At 39.8% G+C, this 22634-nt stretch overlaps 1 protein-coding gene across 6 annotated transcripts in view; it reads left to right on the top strand.

The window, feature by feature from the left end:
- The first annotated feature begins 46 nt into the window (after positions 1 to 46).
- The window catches only part of MAP3K13 (mitogen-activated protein kinase kinase kinase 13), a 42401-nt gene continuing 19813 nt past the window's right edge, over positions 47 to 22634 (top strand). Inside the window, exons 1-5 of one of the 6 annotated variants that reach the window (XM_079976840.1) lie at positions 47 to 665; positions 4684 to 4813; positions 12379 to 12524; positions 13846 to 14073; positions 21543 to 22117. In XM_079976840.1, coding sequence (XP_079832966.1) covers positions 21616 to 22117 — 502 coding nt within the window. In that variant the 5' untranslated portion in view covers positions 47 to 665; positions 4684 to 4813; positions 12379 to 12524; positions 13846 to 14073; positions 21543 to 21615. Of the gene's footprint in view, positions 666 to 2952; positions 3394 to 4683; positions 4814 to 12378; positions 12525 to 13843; positions 14074 to 21542; positions 22118 to 22634 lie in introns of those variants that run through there. The other 5 variants (XM_079976842.1, XM_079976845.1, XM_079976844.1 and 2 more) reach the window with 5 other exon arrangements.

A 22634-nucleotide genomic window follows, 5' to 3' on the forward strand; every position in this document is an offset into this window, starting at 1 on the left:
AACAGCTTTTTCACTTAGGTGTGAAAATATAAAAATAAAAATCGACCACATAACACTATTTGAATACCAGTGCCCATCAACCTAGGGGGGAGGGGGCGGTCCCCTCAAATATTTTATTGGGAGGGCTGTAGGAACCTTGGTTCCTATGGGTGTGAATTAGTTGATCACAGTGCAATCCTGTATGCATCTACTGTACTCAGAAGTCAGTCCACTTAGGTTCATTAAGGCTTACTACTAGGTAAGTGTGTATATAGAATTCCAGCTTCCATCTCTGCTGCAACTACCGTCGAACCCCGCGGCGCTATTTATCTATAATGAGAGCGCTGCATTGGTTACTGCGGAATAGCAAGCAGGAGGGAGAACTCGGTACTTGGAATAGCCGCAAGCCGCTGGCCTTTCAGAGTTCACATTGGCATTAAAAGCGATTTAGGCTGAACACGCTTTAAGCCGCATCCCGAATTAAACGCATTTATGTAAGCCTTCCAAGCACTGCGCAGCTTCCGGAGGCGTCGTGGAGCCGGAAGTCGAGGACCCAAAACACAAGGTTGGCGGCCGAGAGCGTTTGCTTTAGTGTCAGGTGATGCCGGAAGTGACGCGCTGTTGATGGCCCGGCAGGTGGGAGGAGGACCAATGGCCGCTAGTGGCTTCAGGACGGCGGTTGGGCGGTGAGTAACGGGGTGCTGTGAGGCGAGCGAGCTAGTTGGGGGGACGCGCGTCCTTGGCTCGGGCCGCGGTGTCGCGGTGTGGCGGCGGTTGGGCGCGCGGAGGCGCCTCCGGGGTTTGGCCGGCGGGAGTTTCCTGCAGCATTTCCTTGTGAGAGGGCGCTGCTTTGGGCAGGGGGTCCTGCCGGTTCCTCTGCCCCGCCGGCTGAGGGGATTTCCCTCACCTCAAACACGGATTCCTGGCTACGTGGTGCGGGCAGGACCGCAGCCCAGTGCTGTTGTTGTCTTTGGTACACGCAATCTGCACATCCGCGCCACCAGGCGTATCCTCCTCCTCGATATTTGGCAGATGGAAACAGGGACGCGCTTGTAACAACCCTGTTCTGATTCCCAAAAAATCGCTCCCTGAAACCCCTTCCCGCCAGTTCACATGGCTGGATGTTCTTCGCCACCAGCTGCAGACTCCATTCTGCTTTCCATCGATTAGGAAAATACGGAGCTGCCTTACACTGGGTCAGACCGTTGGCCCATCTCGTTCAGTATTGTTTGCACTGATTGGCAGCAGCTCCTTAGTCTTTCAGACAGTGGGTTTTCTCATCCCTTGCTAGAGATGCTTGTGATTGAACCTGGGACCTTCTGTGTGCCAAACATATGTTTTACCACTTCCCCAAGTCAAGTGAATCACTGTTCTTTTGGTAAAGATGTGTTAGGAAACCACACATGTGGTTTGTGTGTGATCCTTGGTAGAATCATAGAATTGTAGAGTTGGAAGGGACCCAGTGGATACCATCTATGGTCCACACCTTGCAATGCCTTGTTGCAGAGTTTACTGCTTGCTATGCGGGTGGCTCTGTGGTTTAGGGCTTGCTGATCAGAAGGTCGGCGGTTCGAATCCCCGCGACGGGGTGAGCTCCCGTTGCTCGGTCCCTGCTCCTGCCAACCTAGCAGTTCAAAAGCACGTCAAAGTGCAAGTAGATAAATAGCTACTGCTCTGGCAGGATGGTAAACGGCGTTTCCGTGCACTGCTCTGGTTTGCCAGAAGCGGCTTAGTCCTGCTGGCCACATGACCTGGAAGCTGTATACCGGCTCCCTCAGCCAGTAAAGCGAGATGAGCACCGCAACCCCAGAGTTGGCCACGAATGGACCTAATGGTCAGGGCTCCCTTTACCTTTACTGCTTGCAAGGGAACTGCCAGTTGTAGCTTTCCACCTGTTACTACAAAGCTGGGCCCTCTGCTATGGTGGAGCCTCCTCTCCACCAGCAGTGCTCCTCTCTGCTGACAGAACCTGGTGGAGTGGCACCTATGCACCATCCTAACTCTCCCAGGAATCAGAGAGGGGGGAATTGCCTTTTCAGGCTGTAATCCAGGCATAGGCAAACTCGGCCCGCCAGATGTTTTGGAACTACAACTCCCATCATCCCTGGACACTGGTCCTGTTAGCTAGGGATGATGGGAGCTGTAGTCCCAAAACATCTGGCGGGCCGAGTTTGCCTATGCCTGCTGTAATCCTAAATGCACTTCCCAGAGAATAAGATCCATTGAACTCAGACGACTTGCTTCTCAGTAAATATGCACAAACTTTGTAATGTGCCTGTTCATAAGCCCAATGGAATACAGTGGAAATAGCAGCATGAGTCTGTGATGTTAGCTTCTGTTAAATCAACAGTCTTAATTTTTGCAACATGTTCCTGTACAACTGTCTAATAGCTAAATTTGATCTTATAGTTCAATAGCTTCAAGTTCTTCCTTCTAACCAGTTGTATGTAATTAATTGACATAATCTCCTCTATTTGAGTGTTCAGCAAGGCAGTCCTATTGTTGTTAGTGATTGTGATTTCAAATCATTTTAACGGTTTTGACAGAAGGATTGTAGATAAGTGTACATACCATATTGTATAATTTTTATTTGTACTTAGGGCCAAATCAAACACCATATTTTTATGCAGATTGTTTGGGATGTGTGAGATGTTGTCCTTGCCTAGTCAAATGATTTAACATGGTTCCAGATTTAGACTAGCTCATGTTCTGAATTTTCTTTCAGAACACTCTTGTGCTTGATTGTGCACATTGTTTTAAGTATGCTGCTACAATCTGTAATGTATTAACTACTTGTTATAATATCAAAAACGAGGATTTGTTTAGGGCTGTCATGTGATTAAATAACTCTTAGTTGATTAATGAATGGAATACTGTAATGCATTTGTTAAATTTGCATATGCATTAAAACAACAGCTCTGAAAAAAGCAAGCTTTTAACTGACTAAGCTTTTAATTGATTAAATGTTGCAGCTGGTTTTTCCATTTGTAAAGTAGAGCACTGCCAGAGAGGTAGGATATAAATTAAATAATACATGGTTGTAACTTGGAAGTGAGTTGCAGAGCTAATTTTTGCATCATCAAGAGAGCTTCTCTATGACCTTCCAATTCATGTTTGATGCACAGGGGGTGCAATAAAAGGGCCTGAAGGATTTACATTCTAGAAAGAGTTCCTAGTAAGATATGTTACAATAAATAAGTTCATTTAAATTTGTTTCCTGCCATATCTTTTTGGCTTAGGCATTTGCTCATGGTGTCCTGGTCACATGTTACATGCAAACATACATGAAAACACCTGCCATCAATGAAAGCATGCATATCAAGATATTTTCCCCAGATTTGTGGCCCACCACAGGGTTGTTGTCTTGCACAGCAATTACCTAAGTGGGGAAATAGCAAGCGAACCCAGAATCAGGTACTGAATGGAGTGTTTATTATAAAACGGTGAGCATTTAGTAGATACAAATTTGTCTAAAGGTTTTACAGTCTGTGCCCTTTTTGTACCACCAGCTTAAATGAACTTGTCCTATGGAGAGATAGGCAGATAGAAGACTTTCTCAATGCTTGAACTGCATTGTTACAGAATTCCCTACCATGGGATGTGTGTTTCTCTCATTGACTGGTTTTGTTTTCTTTTGCTTTTAAGTGATAATGGTATTAGTCTATCTAGGTTCTTAATGTTATAATGTTTAAGTATTGCTGCTATTTTACTGCAGATTTTGAAATCAGTTGTTATTGTAAATCTTAGATTTGGTTTTTAACCTGTTTTACAATTATCTTATTTTATGACCTTTGTATGTTTTGACTCTGAGAGAATAAATATCTAAATAAACAAAATGTTAAAAATAGTATGCATTAGTGAAAATGCCAGATTTTTAAAGTTGACAATAATATCTTAATGTTACTGTGATGTTATTTTTGCTTCAAAAAAAAAAGGGGGGGGGGAAGAGTTCTGCAGTCTTACACTAATTTATCAGGAAGTAAACCCTATTAATGTAGCAGTGCCCCATAGTGGTATAACCTTCTGGAATAGTTAAGTTTATTTTATTATTATTTATTTTGTTATTGTTATTTTATATACTATTTTTAAAAATATTTTTCTTTTAAAGTAGATTTAAAATAAAAACAAAAGCAATTAAAGGGAAGTGTCAAAAACAATATTAAATCACATTATTGTTTATAATCAAATTGGTTTCAACAAAGTTTGGACAAATGCACTTACTCTACTGTATAAACCTTTCAGAAGCTGTAACTGAGAAGGTGAGAATAAACTCTCTTTGGAACAGTTAAAACCCACTTCTCAAGAAATTATTTTCTGCCTTTACCTCAGGCTGCCAGAAAGAAAAATGTTAAATTTTACCATGATTTTATTTAATATTTTTAGGCAGTGTTGAGCAAATAAGCAGGTTCATGTAATAGTGCAGAGTTAAGTCCCCCCATGCTGTGCCCAAAAAAGCAGGATTTACTCAATTTTGCATTTGTTTCTTGTAGTATTTTTAAGTTGTCCGAATCCTCCTGTGCCTAAGCTCTGCACCTTAAATGAAGTTTTCCCTCTTGGATTATATATCCAACAAGAACATTCCCTAGAATTTGTTAGAAACAAACATAGTTTATTTACATAGTGTGATCTCTTTTGTAAATGTCATAAATCACAAAATGTGCATATGTTTGACTAACTGTTTGAATTCTCTCCCCCCCCCCCCAGTGCACTAAAATCCAGATTTTTGGGGATAGCGTCAAACAGACCCAATCAGCAGGAATGCATGGATAATTAAAGCTTCCAAAAATGAGTCGTGAATTGTTACCCTTCTTCTGGAATCCACAATTTGAGGACAGTAAGTAGTTATTTTTGCTTTGTCTGGTGTTTTCGAGACTCAATCCTGTCAAGTAAACAAACAAACTATCAAAAGAGAGAGAGAGAGAAATCACATTGACATTTAGTTGGTGTCACCCAAAAGGACTTGCTGATAAAGGCTTCTGTATGGTAGGAACGTAAGTTTTCCTCTGTTGATACCTTTTAAATATTTATTTGTAGGTTTTAACAGCCATTGTGTTTTGTGGAAGAAATTGCAGGTAGCAATCCTGGGCCATTAGAAAGCATCGTGGAACAAGATTATTAGGATTAACTAAAATTTCTCAAAACATTGAGCAAGATTTCAGGCTCCCTAGAAGTATTCCTAAGACTAGATGTTCAGTTAAAAAAAGAAAAAATATGTTCGAGAACATGGCTTGAAAAGCTCCATGATCTGAAGGAATTAACTGTAGATATGATGAGTCTTCATATATTTTTCATAAATCTGCTTCCAAATTGGGCTTCCAAATAATTTTGGCAAGGTCAGGGTAGGCAGAGGTCAAAGAAGGAAAGGAATGAAGGGAGAGATGGGTGAGGAAACTGGTGTTGGATTGCTTGTACAGCCAAAAGGACTCTTTAACTTTCACATATTTGACTAATCCCATTTAAGTTTCAAAGTTTTTAGGCAGCACTCTTACATTCCAAAACTTGTGTTAAGTACGACGACAAGACATTAGTTTTTAACATTTTTCTAAGAATCATAGGGAACCATATTTTGCATTAAATTTCAGGTCCTGAAATAAAACCACTGATACATAGTATTGATTTTACAGTCCTTTCTGTTTTTCTCCAATGAAAATTAAATATATATTTTCTGGTCTCTCTTTGATACCTTTGTGCTCTAAATAGGCCTCTCTTTACATTGCATCCAATTTTTATCATGTTTTTACAAGAAAATCTCGTCTTATAAAAATGTAGTGAAAATTCCAATAAGAAATAAACTGTCAATTTCTCCAATGAATCCCCTGGCACTGCTTGTCCATTCCTTCAACCTACTTTATCCATTTCTGTTCAGAACCTTAATCATCCAATCCATCATTGTTGAAGCTGATCCAGATTTTTAGTGCCAGGGAAGAACAGGCTGTACAGCCGCTACAAGATTTTGTTGTAACTCAGTTGTCCATTAATAGACTCCTTCCAAATGATTCACTATTAACGTTATCATATCAAGACTCGGTCTAATGCTCATCATTAGAATTATAGTCTTATCACCTCTATCCAATAGCATTGAATATATTGAAATCTCCACTAAAGATGGAAAAAATGTATGTGTGATCTGTTTGACATTTTCAATATTTGAATATCTGAAAGACTGTCTCATTACCTACAGACCCTCTTGGGTGTTAAGATCAGCCCTGTGTGATGAAGGGTGGGTAAGATTTGAGTTGATAACAATAATTAATAATGAATACATTTGAGAAAATATTTTATTTAACACGCTAGCATTAGATTCAATAGTTTATGTTCCCTCAGTACAGAAAGAAAATTGCTTTATTGAAGTTTAATTTTTACCCCGTTGATAGTTCACTGTTATTTATATGTATTTCTTTTTATCTCTAGCTTTTAATCTGATACATTTGGGACCGCATTTTATTGTTCTTCCTTGTGCTCTCTTAACATTTTGTAAGGCTTTCCCCCCACTGTATATGGTATATTTAATAATAAAAACTCTTATAGGGAAAAGGGGAATCTTCATCTTCACTTAGTGGTTGGTTCTAATTACAATAGCTGGGGTTTCTATAGCCAAAATGTATAATGAGGAATGTGAGGGACAGTTGTTTGGATTAATAAAAAATATTCTGCTAAATGTGAATTGACAAGTACCCTTGCTGTTGGAAAACTGTAAGTAAAGATGCTTTCAAAATATAATGGGCATCCAGAACATAATATGAAGTGCATGTCAGGTTAAAGTTTAAACCAATACTATTACTATATGCACTAACTTGCTCCTAGTAAAACTATAGCTTGACAGCTTTTCACCTGCAATCCTTCCTGATAAAGATGTTTAGGGTTAAGGTGTACATTTTAATGGATACTGTTGCCACATTTTTATTGAAATGGCTCAGAATTTGACATATTTGAATGCTGAGCCTTTAGCTGAGTCGACTAAAAGAAGGCTTAAAATTTCAACCATTTTTCTGTTGGTTCCTGTCTTGTTATTCTGATTAGTTTATCAAGATTAAGCCAGAGTACTCCAGTTTGGATTTACTGGAGAACTCTGACTTAATGTAAACTAGAATCTCTGTGCTGAAGTTGGTGTGCAAGGGGAGGACAGGCAAAGGAGGTGTATGTGGTCATGAGGTTTGGCCATGCATCATAAATCATAAGTAGTATATGAAACTATGGACAATTCTCCAGATATGGCCAGTATTCATTGAATCTGTCTAGTCCCTATTATACATGTGAATCAGAGCTGTAAAGCAACTGTAAATGGTAATTTAAAATGTAAGCTTCAGTTTATAGCTGCTGTTTGTACTATACATGTTTGTGTTACTGAGCAGAACAGAGAACTGTGTTCTGCAAAAATTATGACAAAGCATGCATTTGAAAGGGATGTTAAAGTAGTTTATTCTGCAAGGAGGATTTCTCAGCACCCAGGATTGTTAATATAGAACTGGCTTTTCACAATTTCCTTTGCCCCAGTTAAGTCAAAAAGCATTACAGCTGTTAAGAGTATCACTATATGTGGGTTTTTTTTCAAGCTTCTTCCCCAGCAATAAACTGGGCTGAAACTTCAGTGACAGGAAATTTTTAGAAAGCTAATATACTATTGCACAATATGCACAATAACTTTTTGTGGATAAGTTTCTAACCTCTCCAATGGTCTTCCACCTTTTTCTTGTAGGCCTTTTCTAGCGTGATTCCAGTGTATGTTGCTTCAGGCTCCAATTTAGAAAGAAGATGGAATTATAGCTGAAATTCTTCCATAGTCTAGTTTTCTAGTAGGATTGCCAGGTTCCATATGGCATAGAGCTTCTGTCCCTTGAATAGCTGCAATAGAAGCAAGAATTACATATTACCTTTAGGCAACTGTAGCTCTAGCTGCCACAGTGTGCTCTAGTTCATAGTTATATAAAGAGGTTATATAAACAGGGATTTATATATAAATAAGGAAAGTTGCAAAATGAAGCACAGATCAAAACGCAGTTACTTAGGCCGTGACAGTCACAATTAAGGTTACTAGATTTTGAAAATGAAAGGCCAACTATGCCTCAAATAATTGGCTAGAAGAGAGAATTTTGGCAAATTCACTTCTCAAACTGTAGATCTGTGGTCGTGGTTGTGGGGAAACTACACATAGTAACATTTTCAACTGCTGGACACAGGGTCCCAGTTTGTATTGGCAACATTAATATTATTGGCTGTGTTTGAACTGCTAAACCTTAGTATTACGTGAATGAGCCTCAGACATGTCATCTTCACCTTTTCCTCCCCTACTCTGGGGTGACTTTTGCTTCTGTTTTTAACCACATCTTAGTGTCCTGTCCAAACCCAAACAAACTATGACTTACCATAAAACAAGCAAGCATTCACAGGCAGAAACGTGCAGCTTGTCCACACCTCTGTCACTCAGGAACCAAGTCATGGTTTAGCTTTGTTTTATGTCCAAACCTGGGATTGTAATTTGCCCCACCCAAACAGACAAGGAGTGGTACATCAAGAACATGCCTTGGTTACAGCGCTTGGTTTGTTGGGAGTAGGGCAAATCACAAGCCCAAGTTCGAATGTAACTCACAAGCCCAGGTTCGAATATAACTCACCAAACCATGGCTTAGCTCTCAAAAGTGAGGGAGGAGTGACCTAGCTTCAGTTTTCTCCCTGTGAACCAGCATACTTGCTTGGTTTGGGATGATGGCCAAAGCTTCCCTACCCTTGAGTTAGGTGCTGTGATGAGACTGCCCGCTACTTTTAAAATTTGCTTCCCTCTCTCATATTCACTTGTGTCATAGGACACAAGTTTGATACTATTCAGTGGGAATTCTGAGTAAACATGCCTGTAATTGGGCTGTTAACCTACATGGGGAACATTTCTAGTCAGACAGACAAATTTAAATATACTTAGAAATGCTTATCAACAGATTTTCAGATTAAGAGTTTACTTGCTGGTGAAGACCAAAGTCCAGCATTATGTTTCCACCAGTGGCTGGCCAAATGTCTTTGGAAGCACACACACAGGTCATGGCTTTTGTCTGTTGCATGTCACCAGCGTACTGCAAAGTATATTGCCACTTGAACATGAAAACTACCATGAGTAATAGTTCTCTGTTCACTTATGTTTGTCTAGACTGTTTTAAGAAACCAGTAAAATGATTTGTAAGGAGAAAAGAGTTGTGAGGCAGGTGTGTGTGTGTGCATTCTGCATGCTGGATTCAAGCAAAATCCAGAGTGTATCGTAGTTTTCACTCTATAGGACACACTTTTCCCCCTCCAAAAATGAAGGGGAAATGTGTGTGCGTCCTATGGGGTGAATGCAGGCTTTCGCTGAAGCCTGGAAAGGGAGAGGGGTCGATGCACACCGACCCCTCTCACTCTCCAGGCTTCAGGAAGCTATCCGCAAGCCTTGGGAGCCGGTCTCCCAAGGCTTGCAGAGAGCTGCCTGCATCCCGAAGCATCCCGAATTTTTTTTCTTTATTCCCCCACCCCACCCCCGAACTAGGTGCGCCTTATGGGCCAGTGCGCCCTATGGGGCAAAAAAATACGGTAATCTTCATTTCCTTAAGGAATGCGTCATTGGTTGCTAACTAAACTCTATGCTAGGCCTGGGTGATGTATCAATACATTGCCCAGGATCAGTTTGGGAACCAGAGTGTGGTTATATACCACCCGGCGGTATGCCTGTCCAAACCCAAGCAAACTATGGCTATGAATTGTGTGGGTAGCATGGTGGAGCCTAACTACTGCAGTACAAGCCCTGAGCAGAGACAAGAGCGGAAAGCTTTCGCATAAGGAAGTAAAATTCCTGGGCTTACCTTGTGTTCTTTGATCTATCTCTTAAGTGTGTTGAATTCAACCTTTTGAGTACGTAGAGATAAGCCCTTATCAACTAGCAGTTAAAATAACAAACCCTCCCACCTTGCTGAGTTGGACAGAAACTCCCCAAGGCTTCTGGACTAGAGTAAATGTGTACAAATGTTATACCAGTCAGCCTTGATGGGGACAAAGTTTACACACTGAAGAGATCCACTGCAACAAAAGTTTTGCATTGTTTTATGTAGTCCAATGCAGTTTAAAGTGAGTATTTTAAATTAAAATACTTAGGTTTTAACTCAATAGATTTATCTAGAGAGAGATCCATTTCCTGCTAGCAAATGATGCACATTAAAATAATCTGTAAATACACATAATGACTCCTGTGGAGGGCAGAAGAGGTGAGTGAGTGGGTTTTCCTATTGTCTGCTATGAATGAGAAAAGTGTCTCATGCACTCTGAATTCAATCTGCCATAGCTAGCAATGGGACCATAGTAGAAAGAATAAATATTGGCAGTACAAGCTTTAAATTTTTATTCTCTTGAAAAATTAGCAAATGTTTTATAAAACTATTGAATTTTTTCTTCCCAGTGGTTGGACATCTGTTTTATAGAACTTTTCAGTCATATTATTTAAGAACATTTATATTTATAATCAGTGCTTTTTTTCTGGGGGGATGCTGGGGTACACATATCCCTAAACATTTTGTGAATCTAAGTTTGGCCTTTTTGAGGAGCAGTATTTCAATATGAGTAGGAAAATGAGAGTATCCCTAAACATTTTTTTTAGAAAAAAAAACCACTGTTTATAATGAACCATTCCGAAATCCCCCGCACTGTGAATATAATTTTCTTTGTTCAAGATACTTGTATATGATATTCTTATCTCAGTTATATTTTAATTCCTCAGTTCAAATAATAAAATCCTTCATTCCTAATTTAATATATCTTAACTCTTGCACTTGTTAAGCACACACCTCTCCAACTGGAATAAAAGCAAACTGATTCACCTGTCACCTAATTGTTTCTCTCTCTATATGTCATTGAGTTTCAACTGTCTATACATTTGTTAAACATTTGGATGGGTGGATCAGTTTTTCTTTGAGCACAATTTACTATCTTTTAAGAGAAATATTGTATTTGCTGGAAAATACACTATTTTGAGAAGTTCTGATAACATTTTTTTTTTTAAATTTTGTAGTCAGAACTTGGGATTTTACAGACCCAAATATTAAGGATTGCCTAACCACTAGAAAGAAGGTTGCCCTAGGTCTGGAATGTACCTTATCATTCCTGAGTTGCAGCATTCCTCTGATGTCAAATACAGTGGTACCTTGGGTTACAAACACTTCGGGTTACAAATGCTTCGGGTTACAAACTCCGCTAACCTGGAAGTAGTACCTTGGGTTACAAACTTTGCCCCAGGATGATAACGGAAATCGTGCGGCGGTGGCAGCGAGAGGCCCCATTAGTGAAAGCGTGCCTCAGGTTAAGAACGGTTTCAGGTTAAGAACGGACCTCTGGAACAAATTAAGTTCGTAACCCAAGGTACCACTGTAGAGTCCTACATGTTTTGATTTTGTCATGACAGTTTATAAGTTCATTGATAGAGCCTAAAGTAGGAGTCATGTTTTGAAGAATGCCCTAGATTGGTAAAATACAGGAAGAAGTTAGTGTGTACTGATGGACCTCTCTATAAATTGACCTGGGTGTCTCCAGAGGTGATGGCAGAGCTGAAACCTGACAGTGCATTTTCAAGAATCTGATTATGATTTGGTTCACATGTAATGTAGACCTAAACCATGGGTTAGCACAAGCACACAGGCTCCCCAAAGGCAGATTCTGGTTGCTTTGCTTCTCCTTTGTCCCTGCTTTTGCAGTACTGTGAGCTAAGCAATGATTTCATGTAGCATATTGCTAGAACCCAGACTTATACTTTTTGTGCCCCAGATAAACCATGAAGCAGCAAAGCAGCCACAGTCTCCTCTCTGGGAACTTTCATGTTCCTACTAAGTCATGGTTTGGCTTAGCATCACATGCAAACTGGGACTATAAGTTCTTAATTCAAAATATGGTGATGGTTTGGGAGTCATAAAGATACTGGTTCAGTTCTGATGTAATACTAATTGTTTGGTGTTTCATGAGCAAGCCTTAGGCTTGTGTACCCCCTTTTCTTGCTCTTTCCTTCTTCTGTACACACTATGTATACACTATTTTTGACAGAACTAGGAAGTACTGGAAGGAATTTGAGGGAGGAGGGTTTTGTTGTATGGTTCCAAAATATGGCTTGGAATTATGGTTGAATAGAGCCAGTGAGAGACTGAGCTTGTACAGTTCACATAGCTGCATGAGGACAGGTTTTTAAAAAATATATTTACTAGTTTACAGTATATAGAATCTTATATAATGTAAACATCATAGTTATATTTTGTTGAATTTCATATTGTATTTAGGGAATCCCTTGGATTCAGTTCTCTTTGGAGGACCATGTGAAAAGTATATGCAGAGCCTGGTGCAATTCAAGCCAAAACGTTCTTTTTAAAAAATCTTATTAGTCTTGTTTTATTTGGCTATTTTCAGATAGAAGAATCCAGTGTTGGAATGTCTTACTCTTGCTCTTTGAAGCTGCACTGAGTGTCAGCTTGGTTTATCTACCTTGAAGAGCAAATCAATGCACAGCTTGAAGAGAGGGCATGGGATGTTGCCGTGCCTGGAACAATGATCAGGTACCAGAATGAACCTTAGATTTAGAACAGAAAGAATATTAATAGGTGAGAATTACAGTAGCTTACTTTTTCAACATACAACATGTGAAATGTTAGGGTCTGTACCAACATAACTCTACAATTCTGGAGGAAAGGTGGGATATACCAGTAAATATCAATAACAGTAACAACCAATTTCATACAGTTCTTTAAATTGCACCTAATACTTCAAATGTTGTTCTCCTTTGGGTAAAGGTAAAGGTAAAGGTACCCCTGCCCGTACGGGCCAGTCTTGACAGACTCTGGGGTTGTGCGCCCATCTCACTTAAGAGGCCAGGGGCCAGCGCTGTCCGGAGACACTTCCGGGTCACGTGGCCAGCGTGACGTCGCTGCTCTGGCGAGCCAGAGCCGCACACGGAAACGCCGTTTACCTTCCCGCTGGTAAGCGGTCCCTATTTATCTACTTGCACCCGGAGGTGCTTTCGAACTGCTAGGTTGGCAGGCGCTGGGACCGAGCAGCGGGAGCGCACCCCGCCGCAGGGATTCGAACCGCCGACCTTTCGATCGGCAAGCCCTAGGCGCTGAGGCTTTAACCCACAGCGCCACCTGCGTCCCTGTTCTCCTTTGGGAGGAACTGCTATTTTCAAAACAAAGTTCTAGGTTTCTCTATATTTATTGTTTACTGTGTTCCCTTTATTATGCATACAATCCTATATTATTTTCCTTTTATATACTCCTCAAATCTGGGTATAATATTTAGTTATTAACTTGGGATTGGATACAGACTTAGTTATGCTTAGAGTAGCTCCCCTTGAAACCAATGAGGTTTGTTACGCTAACTTAAATCCCATTGATTTCAGTGGGCCTTCTCTAAGCACGATTAAGTCTGGATCCAACCCTTAGTGTCACGGTGTATGCTTGAAGTAATGTAGGTCTCTGGTTAATAAATGTACTAGTTTCCTATAGCAGATATCAGATATTTGATAGGTTTGTCATGCAAGATCTATTCGGATGGCTGGCTTTGCTGTGATATTGTTATGCACTCATCATATAATGAAGGGAGAGAGCTTTTCTGTTCTGCAGCTTTTCTACATGCTGTTCTAATATTCACCTCACGTATCAGCATTGTTTTCATTATCATCCGGTCCCACTTGCCCCACACCCCTCCCAGCTGGCAGGGTCTGTATCATAACCCTTTGATGCTGTGTCGCAGGGGTTTGATTGGTAGCATCTGCCTGCTCTGTGATGAGATTCCTCTGAAGAAAGGCAGGCTGTTGTTGCCTGATTCTGATTGGCTGTCCCACCTGACTCTCTTCTCCACTTCCCCCCTCCTTTTTCAGAGCACACACCACAGCAGGCTGTATTCTGAAACCTAAAACAGCCCCGTATACATCCATTCATGAATCTGTGACGTCAGTAGTGTCTGTGTTCTCCTTTGCAGCGGGGTTGCAGGATTGTGTGGGTGGAATTTCCTTGCTGTATTTTGCAGATCAGGTTTGGGTTTCGTTTTTCTGCCGTCCACATCATAACACATGAAAATGGAGCAGGATTGTAGAAATTACTCACCACCGTAAGTATATTAACAAAAACTGTCTTCCTTCAAGGGGCTGCGTTTGCAAAATGACCGATGTTACCTTCCTGCCATTTATTTCAGAGGGAGCAGATGGATGATGCATTTGGGGTGTGAGTGGACTGGGAAAAATGCTGAAACAGACCATATTAAAGCCAAAAATATTTCTGTTTCTGCCAATTTACTTCTTTGTAGAGCAAACATAGATATGTTTCATTTGCTGTTCTAGAGGTTGTTCTGGAGGTTGTGTAATGGTCCTTCCCTCTTTAAAATGGGAGAGAATGCATTTCTGTGGCTGTCTGAAAAGGCAGAGATTGCAAACAGCAAGGGAGAAAATTGCAACTGATCTTAAAAAAGGAGGCTTCTCCCTCTTCCCACGTCCTTGTGAAAATGTAATCTTCAATGGTGGTGCAGCTTTTTAATAAAACTTAACATGTTTGTCAATATATTTTGACTGGATTTGGGAACAATTTAGGTCTTAATGAGAAGTTTAATGATTAAATCCTTCCATAGAAATGAAAATGGCTTCTTTTAGCATACAAAAATAATTAGATATAAAGTCCCAATGATTTACTGTTTACTGAGATTATCCTTACTGAGGTTTGATTGTCCTGCTTGCTAGTGAAATCAGTGAGAGTTCATACGGAATGGCAATGTATCTTACCCTTGAATCTTGCCCTTTCAGAAATTGCTGAAAAAAAGAAGTACCAGAAGTGACAAAAACAAATGTCAGGCAAATGGCTTGGACCTAATAGTTCTGGCTCCACTTCATTTCTAATGTTCCCATCCTAAGTTACAACATAGTGTTTTCCTGAGTTTGTTGCTGAAATTGGAAATACATGTAAAGCTCTATTTTTGACATTGTGCCTAGAATAAAAGACGAATGTAACAAAACAAAAGTGAGAGTAACAAAGCAAGAAAAGTAAAAAAACCAAAACAAAAAAAAAACCACCCCACAACCCTGGTTTCCATGTTTGGAAAAAAATGCATCTTACCCTTTCTCTTCACTGGAACATCCACCCCCTTGATACCTGGTTGTCTTTGTTACTTACTTCTTTGTTACTTAGTCTCTGGGTTCACATGCCTCTATGTTTCAAAGTACAGTGGTAGAAACTGAATGACAAATTTCTATTCTTACACAATTAACTTAAATCCATTCTTAATTGATGGGGGGGGGCTTTATGTTTGTTTATAGGCATTTAATATTACAACGGCTTAATAGTAGGATTTTTAAAATCTGTGGCTAACTTTTCAGATTGTAATAAGGCTAGTGCAGCTTTGATTTGTGGTTTGTATGTTAATTAATTCCAAAAAGTGAAGCTTGGCATCTTGTTAATCTCTTCAAATGGATTATTGACAAAGAGCATTGCATCTCTTCTGTCTCTTGTGGTCAGCAGAGGTCAGGATTTTCTCTTTTTTGCACTACTTGCTACAGTAAGGGTCAGTTTCCTCCTGTGTGCAGAGTTAAATAGAATTCCTTAAGTATTAAAGTTCATTTTAATAATTCTCAGCTACTCCAGAGAAAGTAGCTTCAGAGTGTTTACTCTTTTTCTGATATTTTTCTGATAAATTCCATGTTTATCATCGGAACTGGAAAAAGCATTTAAAATTCTGAGATGTGTCAGAATAATTTTTTTAAGCCACCAGCCCATTATGGCATACAGAAATTGCTAAATTCAAATTACAGTTGACCAAATGACTAGGATTTTTCCAACTCTTCTTCCATTGTTTTGCAGATATGCTGTAAGTTGGTATTAATGAAATATTTGACCATGTTTATAAACTTGTAAGATGTAAGGCTTATTTCATCAATTAAAATTAATTTTGTTGTTCAGCTTGTGGTCCTGGTCAAAATACAAAAATTCTGTTGCATCTTTGGAACTCTTAAGGACCAAAGAAACAGTATTTGTCTTAAGGGTATTCAGAGTGTCACTAAAAGCTTTAAGAAGAGTAAAAAATAAATTAATAAAATTTCCTGCCTTCAAAAACTCCAGCAACTGTACATGTGGAAATAGGGTACTATTCTATAATGTATTTTAATAGCAATTTTGGGGAGTAGGGGGGCCAAGTGCCCATCAGTTTGGAATCAAAATGGGGCCACTCCAAAAGGAAGGTTGTTGTAGTTCATACTTGGTAGAGTTGTTCCCTATAAGAATATAAGCTTGTAAATTAAAAGGCAAAACAAAAGAAAACAAAAACAACAGCCTGATAAGTTTCATGTGGGTGGGTGGGGGACTGATAGGAGGGAGGGAAGATAAGGAAATTAGACTGCTTTTGCCTTTATCAGATTATATTAACTTTAACTGGAGTTGGGGTTGGGGAGGGGAATACATATATTGAGGTTAAATTCCACATTCTTACTTCCTAGATTGTCTCTTACTAGCCTAGCACATAACCATAGAATGCTCAAGTTCAGGGCTGAGGTGTCCAAACCTGAGCCCTCTCACATGATAGGAATATAGGAAGCTGTCTTATACCAAGCCCATCTAGCCTAATATTATATTGCTGTGAGTTGCAGGCAACTCTCCCAAGATTTTACGAAGAGGCCTTTCACACCACCTGCTACTTGACCATTTTGGCACTACAGGAGTAGGCATCAGGGTTGGGATAGAAAAAAGTGTCCTTTTTAAAGGCAATGAGAATGGATGAATAAGTGCATGTATAAATGCCTTTCCGAAGGAGGAGAATGACTTCAGACAGTATTTTACTATGGCAGGCATCTATTTTCCATACTGTTGTGTTGATTGTTATTTGATGGTGGTATGTGTGGTAGTGAGGAGAAGATGATTGCTTGATGGTTCTGCCTTGGCATCAAAGAATAGGTGTTTGTATGTGTGTGTATCCTCCATGTCTAGGAATTCCCACCTGGGGTAGGGTAGACTACAGTACCATACCCTCCAACATTTCTCTGATGAAAATAGAGACATCCCATTCCATATTGATACTTTTACTATTTATACCCCACACATCTTACTGAGTTGCACCAGCCACTCTGAGCAGCTTTCAATATATATAGAAACAGAATTAAACATTAAACACTTCCCTATATAGGATTGCCTTCAGATGGATTGGGGTTCGGATAACTCCATACCCTCCAACATTTCTCCAATGAAAATAGGGACAGCTTAAGGAAAAGTGGGACATTCCAGGATCAAATCAAAAACCAGGACAGCTTCTCTAAATCAGGGATGTTCTTGGAAAATAGAAACACTTGGAGGGTCTGCTATACATATATATCTCCATATTAGGGCTGGGCGATACATAGTTTTCAACATTGTGATATATTATCCACTAAATATTGTGCTATACTGATATAGCACTATGTTTGAAAGAAGGATGTAACTATATAGAGGTGAATGGGGTAATGTCCTAGCAACTTCTACTACTTAGGGGTCTGAAACTGATACATTTTTACTTACTTTTAAGTATTTTACTTACCTTTAAGTATTGATACAACTGATATTTTATAGTACAGAGCAACAGGGGCAGAAGAGATGACCGGCTTCACAAGATGGGTGACACCTGGCTTGAGAGCAGTACATGTGAAAAGGATCTAGGAGTCTTGGTTGACCACAAACTTGACATGAGCCAACAGTGTGACGCGGCAGCTAAAAAAGCCAATGCAATTCTGGGCTGCATCAATAGGAGTATAGCATCTAGATCAAGGGAAGTAATAGTGCCACTGTATTCTGCTCTGGTCAGACCTCACCTGGAGTACTGTGTCCAGTTCTGGGCACTTCAGTTCAAGAAGGACACTGAGAAACTGGAACGTGTCCAGAGGAGGGCAAGCAAAATGGTCAAAGGCCTGGAAACGATGCCTTATGAGGAACGGCTAAGGGAGCTGGGCATGTTTAGCCTGGAGAAGAGGAGGTTAAGGGGTGATATGATAGCCATGTTCAAATATATAAAAGGATGTCACATAGAGGAGGGAGAAAGGTTGTTTTCTGCTGCTCCAGAGAAGCGGACACGGAGCAATGGTTCCAAACTACAAGAAAGAAGATTCCACCTAAACATTAGGAAGAACTTCCTGACAGTAAGAGCTGTTCGACAGTGGAAATTGCTGCCAAGGAGTGTGGTGGAGTCTCCTTCTTTGGAGGTCTTTAAGCAGAGGCTTGACAACCATATGTCAGGAGTGCTCTGATGGTGTTTCCTGCTTGGCAGGGGGTTGGACTCGATGGCCCTTGTGGTCTCTTCCAACTCTATGATTCTATGATTCTTCCCATATCATGATTTTTTACATAACACACACACACACTGTGATTCATGATATATTGCCATACCAATTATTATGAAACTATTATCATGATGTGAACTTCAGTACATTGTCCAGCTCTATTCCATATCTCATGTATTTATGGTATTTATAACAAAATTCTAAATAAAAGAAACCCAAAAGGTTGTATCCAGTTGTTGCCCTGTTATAAAGACTTTTGTTCTGGTGAGAGATGTCGACTCTCTCAGGAGGAGGAGGGAAAAGCAATATGTTGCTGATTTCTCCCTCTTTCTTACAGTCCCCAGTGCCCCCTGAAAATCTGTTCTGGACAGTCCACCAACCCTCATAACAGATTTTCAGGGGGTCCTGAGGGCTGCAGTGTAAAAGGGACTGGCAAGAATTTCCTTCTGTCCTCTGTAAGTGGGTGTCTCTCTCTGGAGAAACAGCGCTAGGAAGACCATTGTCAAATAGGGCAGTGTTTCCCAACCTTGGGTCTCCAGCTGTTTTTGGACTACAGCTCCCATCATCCCTAGCTGGCAAGACCAGTGGTGAGGATGATGGGAACTGTAGTCCAAAAACAGCTGGAGACCCAAGGTTGGGAAACACTGAAATAGGGAACTGGCATCAAATGGGTTTGATGTCAGTTGGCTAACCAGGCTCTTAAGCAATGGTTTGATCCTCAATTAAGATTATTGTCAGTAAACCACATTAAACCACAGTTCTCCATTTTGGAAATATTCAGGAACTAGGTTTAATTTAACCAGGTCTGCCGCACTTTCAGAAAGGAAAATCCCAAAATATCCTATGTGTTCTATTCAGAAAGAGTTCTTTTTAGGAGGTAGTTTGTGGTGAATAGGTTTTGATGGGTGACTTTCACATGCATTTTTTGTCAAAAAATTAAAGCCAATGGCATGCTAAAAAATTACTTGACTCTCTTCCCCCCATTCCCCAACTCAACTATGAAATTAAAAAGAAATAAGTTTTTTTTTGGTCATGCTCTGTAAGCTGTATGACAAATTTGCTTTCCCGCTTAGGCTACTGCAATAAAATGTATAGTGTGTATAAATGGAAGGCATGTAAAAAGAGGTATTCTGAGTAGCTTCTGCCAGGAACTTTTATTGGTTTCACATCTTAATGTGACAACACTAGGAGCTGAAGAGAGCTCTTTCTACCTGCCTAATAGTTATATAGAGAATGCAAAGTGGACCCCTTCAGGGAGAAACAGATTAATGAAATGTGTGATAGTGGATTCTCATTTTCATACTATACCTTGTTGTGTAAATATCAGTTCAGTGATATTTCTATAATAATAATGAATGTGCATTTCCTTTTCTAACTTAACTTTAAAAAAATACTGTGTTTGATATTACCAGAAGTCATTATGCAACCTTATTTATTTTGTGTTAAACTAGATTATGCAATCTAGAGCCATTGGACTGTGAACATGAAAATGCTCTGAATGGAAACAATTCTAAAAATATCTTTTATATCACATGGGACGATCATACATATAAAATGTATTGTTTACAGAATAAAGGCAACATTTTCTTGGGCAATTGAAACTGAGCTTTTATTTGTGTGAAGAACAGCTTATCTGAGACATATTTTTTCAGACTGGGGAGAATTCAGCCCTTCTGTCAATTCATGTACAGATATGTAATTAGCTTTGGTTTCTCCGATGCCAGAACAAAGATGTAAATATTTCTTTTTCTTCTTCTTGCTTGACAGAATTACAAAATAAAAGTTGTATCTGCAAAAGGGGGGCTCCCAGAAGCATAATAGTGGAACATAACATGACAAATTAGAGCAGGAAAGGTGTGCTCTCAGTGGTGGTTCAGCTCCAGGTTGTGAAACTCTTCTGTCTTCCAAAGTTTGCATACTCCAGACATGCTTTAAGACCTTTTTCCAGGGATGTAAAGTTGATTTCAGCAGTTGTATCTTGAAGACTGGTTTAAAATATATATTTTTAACGTATCTTAAGATTTTTTTTAAAAAAATTGTTACTCATCTCCAGGTTTATATAGATAAGTGCATAAGGCAAATAAAGTTTCTATCCCTTGTTTTGAATATAAATCACAAGCAGCTGCTATAGATGCAACCACATTGTAAGGGTGTTACATAATATGGAAAGACAGCTATAGTATAACAATACCGTATAGTAAAACATAATTGGAGGAACTGGATTGTTCATATTCTGGTAAACGGAGGTCTCCTGTAAGATCAGCTTACTCAAGTCCAGCTTTTTCTCCACTGTTAGTTTCAGCCTGCTTATATATAGCTGTCGGTTCTCCTTCAGTTCAGCCTGTCTTGTCTTAAGGAACAACTGTGTTCTATGTTAGACTATTCTAAGCTGGGACTAACACCCCAGTAATAGTAAAACAGATAGTTGAACAGAAGATCATTCCTATGTACCTCAGTAATTCACTTTGGTCAGTAATATTTACCTTTAAATGGGTGAAGTTCACACTTGTCCTTGCAATAATGCCTGAGTAAGTCCAATCTCAATAGTATCAAACAGTAGCCCAATAGAAATTACCTATTTATAAAACAGGTGTGGGGAACCTTTGACCCTCCAGATATTGCTGAACTATTACTCCCACTACCCCTGGCTATTGGCTGTGCTTGCTTGTGGGAGTTGTATCTCAGCAACATCTGGGGTGATTGGGTGTCCAAGGCTCCCCACACCTTATATATAGAGATACAACACAACATACCATAGTTTTCCCCTAAATGCACACTTGTTAAAAATTTCCATTACAGTTGGGCACAATTGTTTTGAATGGTTATTATGATAACAAATCCATTTACAAAGTATATCAGCCTTGTTTAACTTTAATTTTAAATACCTAATTCTATATTAATAAAATTATTGTTTTACGATGCATGGAATGATCCTATTGCAGCTTGGATTTTTTGTGGCAAGCTATGTAAATACTTCAATTGTTTTGTCACATGAGCCTGTTTGGTTTCGATGTCAGGTGGCTTAATGTGACAGATGGGCAAAGTCCAGCATGCAATATATTGCTGAGAGATACCACAACTGTGGGAGAACAGTTGTAACTTCAAGCAATTGCTACTTCTGTTGTATGAAAAGTTCCTTGGGACAGGATAGCCTTTTTGTTAGGAAATGAATCCTTGGGCTTAAACTGAAGAACAAATAGGTAGTTTACATCAGTTTATTGTTCATTTAAAATATTTGTCTCCAAATGTAACCAGATATATGATTCTCATAACCTTTCTGTGGTTCCTTTTTCAGGTGTTGTGGCCACTTTCTACACTGGGAGTGAGCACTGGTGTTTGTTAGAGCAATATCTTTGACTGTCAACTCCATGCACACCCACAGTACAATGACCAGTTCTCAGGAGCCCCTGAGCTGGTCTTCCTCTACGACTGTGATCGCCAAGACCCTCAATGAAGATAAAGATTTCACTAGGATGCATGGAGAACATATACCCAGTGGTCTCCATCCTTCATCTGAGATCATAGAAGACGTACGAGACAAGGGCTTACTTCATAGCAATGCATCAGAGAACATGAGCAGTCCAGTTGCCACAACAGTATTGACCAGTGTAAGTGAGGATTCCAGGGACCAATTTGAAAACAGCGTGCTACAGTTAACGGAACAGGATGAATTGGAAACTACCGTTCATCAGGGCACCAATGATAATATACCTGGGGAGACCAACAATGGAACAGAAGATATCAAGATCCAGTTCAACAGATCAAGTAGTGGAAATGGTGGATTTCTTGAAGGACTCTTTGGTTGTTTGAAGCCTGTATGGAATATTATAGGGAAAGCTTACTCCACTGACTACAAGCTGCAGCAACAAGGTAAACCTAAAAAGTCAAACCATATATTTTTGTGCCTTTAAAAATGTTCTCAGATATGAAGGAGGGGAAAGTATAGCCTCCAGAGTGTCATAAAATTGCAGTAGCCTCAATCTCATCTATTTGAATTTATGGATCAATGTTTCATATCTGACTCATCAGTTCTTTTTTTCTAGAAAAATAAGTGCCAGTACTCACCATGAAGTTGTTAACACTAAGTGTCACACTTTTTAACAAAAAGAAAAGAGGTGCTGATACTGTGGACCCTTGAGTACTCCCTGAAAAAAGCACTGCCACTCAACTTTCAGAATGTCTAAAAATAAGGCAGTCCCGAAACCAAATAGCAATTTCTGCTATTCTGTGTTGCTTCTTGTATTGGGTCATTTATTAGGCACCTGGAGCAGTGGTGTAAGATTGGTTGTCGATGCCCAGGGTGGGTGAGCTGGGCAGGCGCCAGCCCTTGCCACTGCCGCAACCCTACCCCCACCAGAACAAAGTGGGGCCATGCTGAGTCAACTGC

Source organism: Podarcis cretensis (genome assembly GCF_951804945.1).
Source record: "Podarcis cretensis genome assembly, chromosome: 5".
NCBI classification, from domain to species: domain Eukaryota; kingdom Metazoa; phylum Chordata; class Lepidosauria; order Squamata; family Lacertidae; genus Podarcis; species Podarcis cretensis.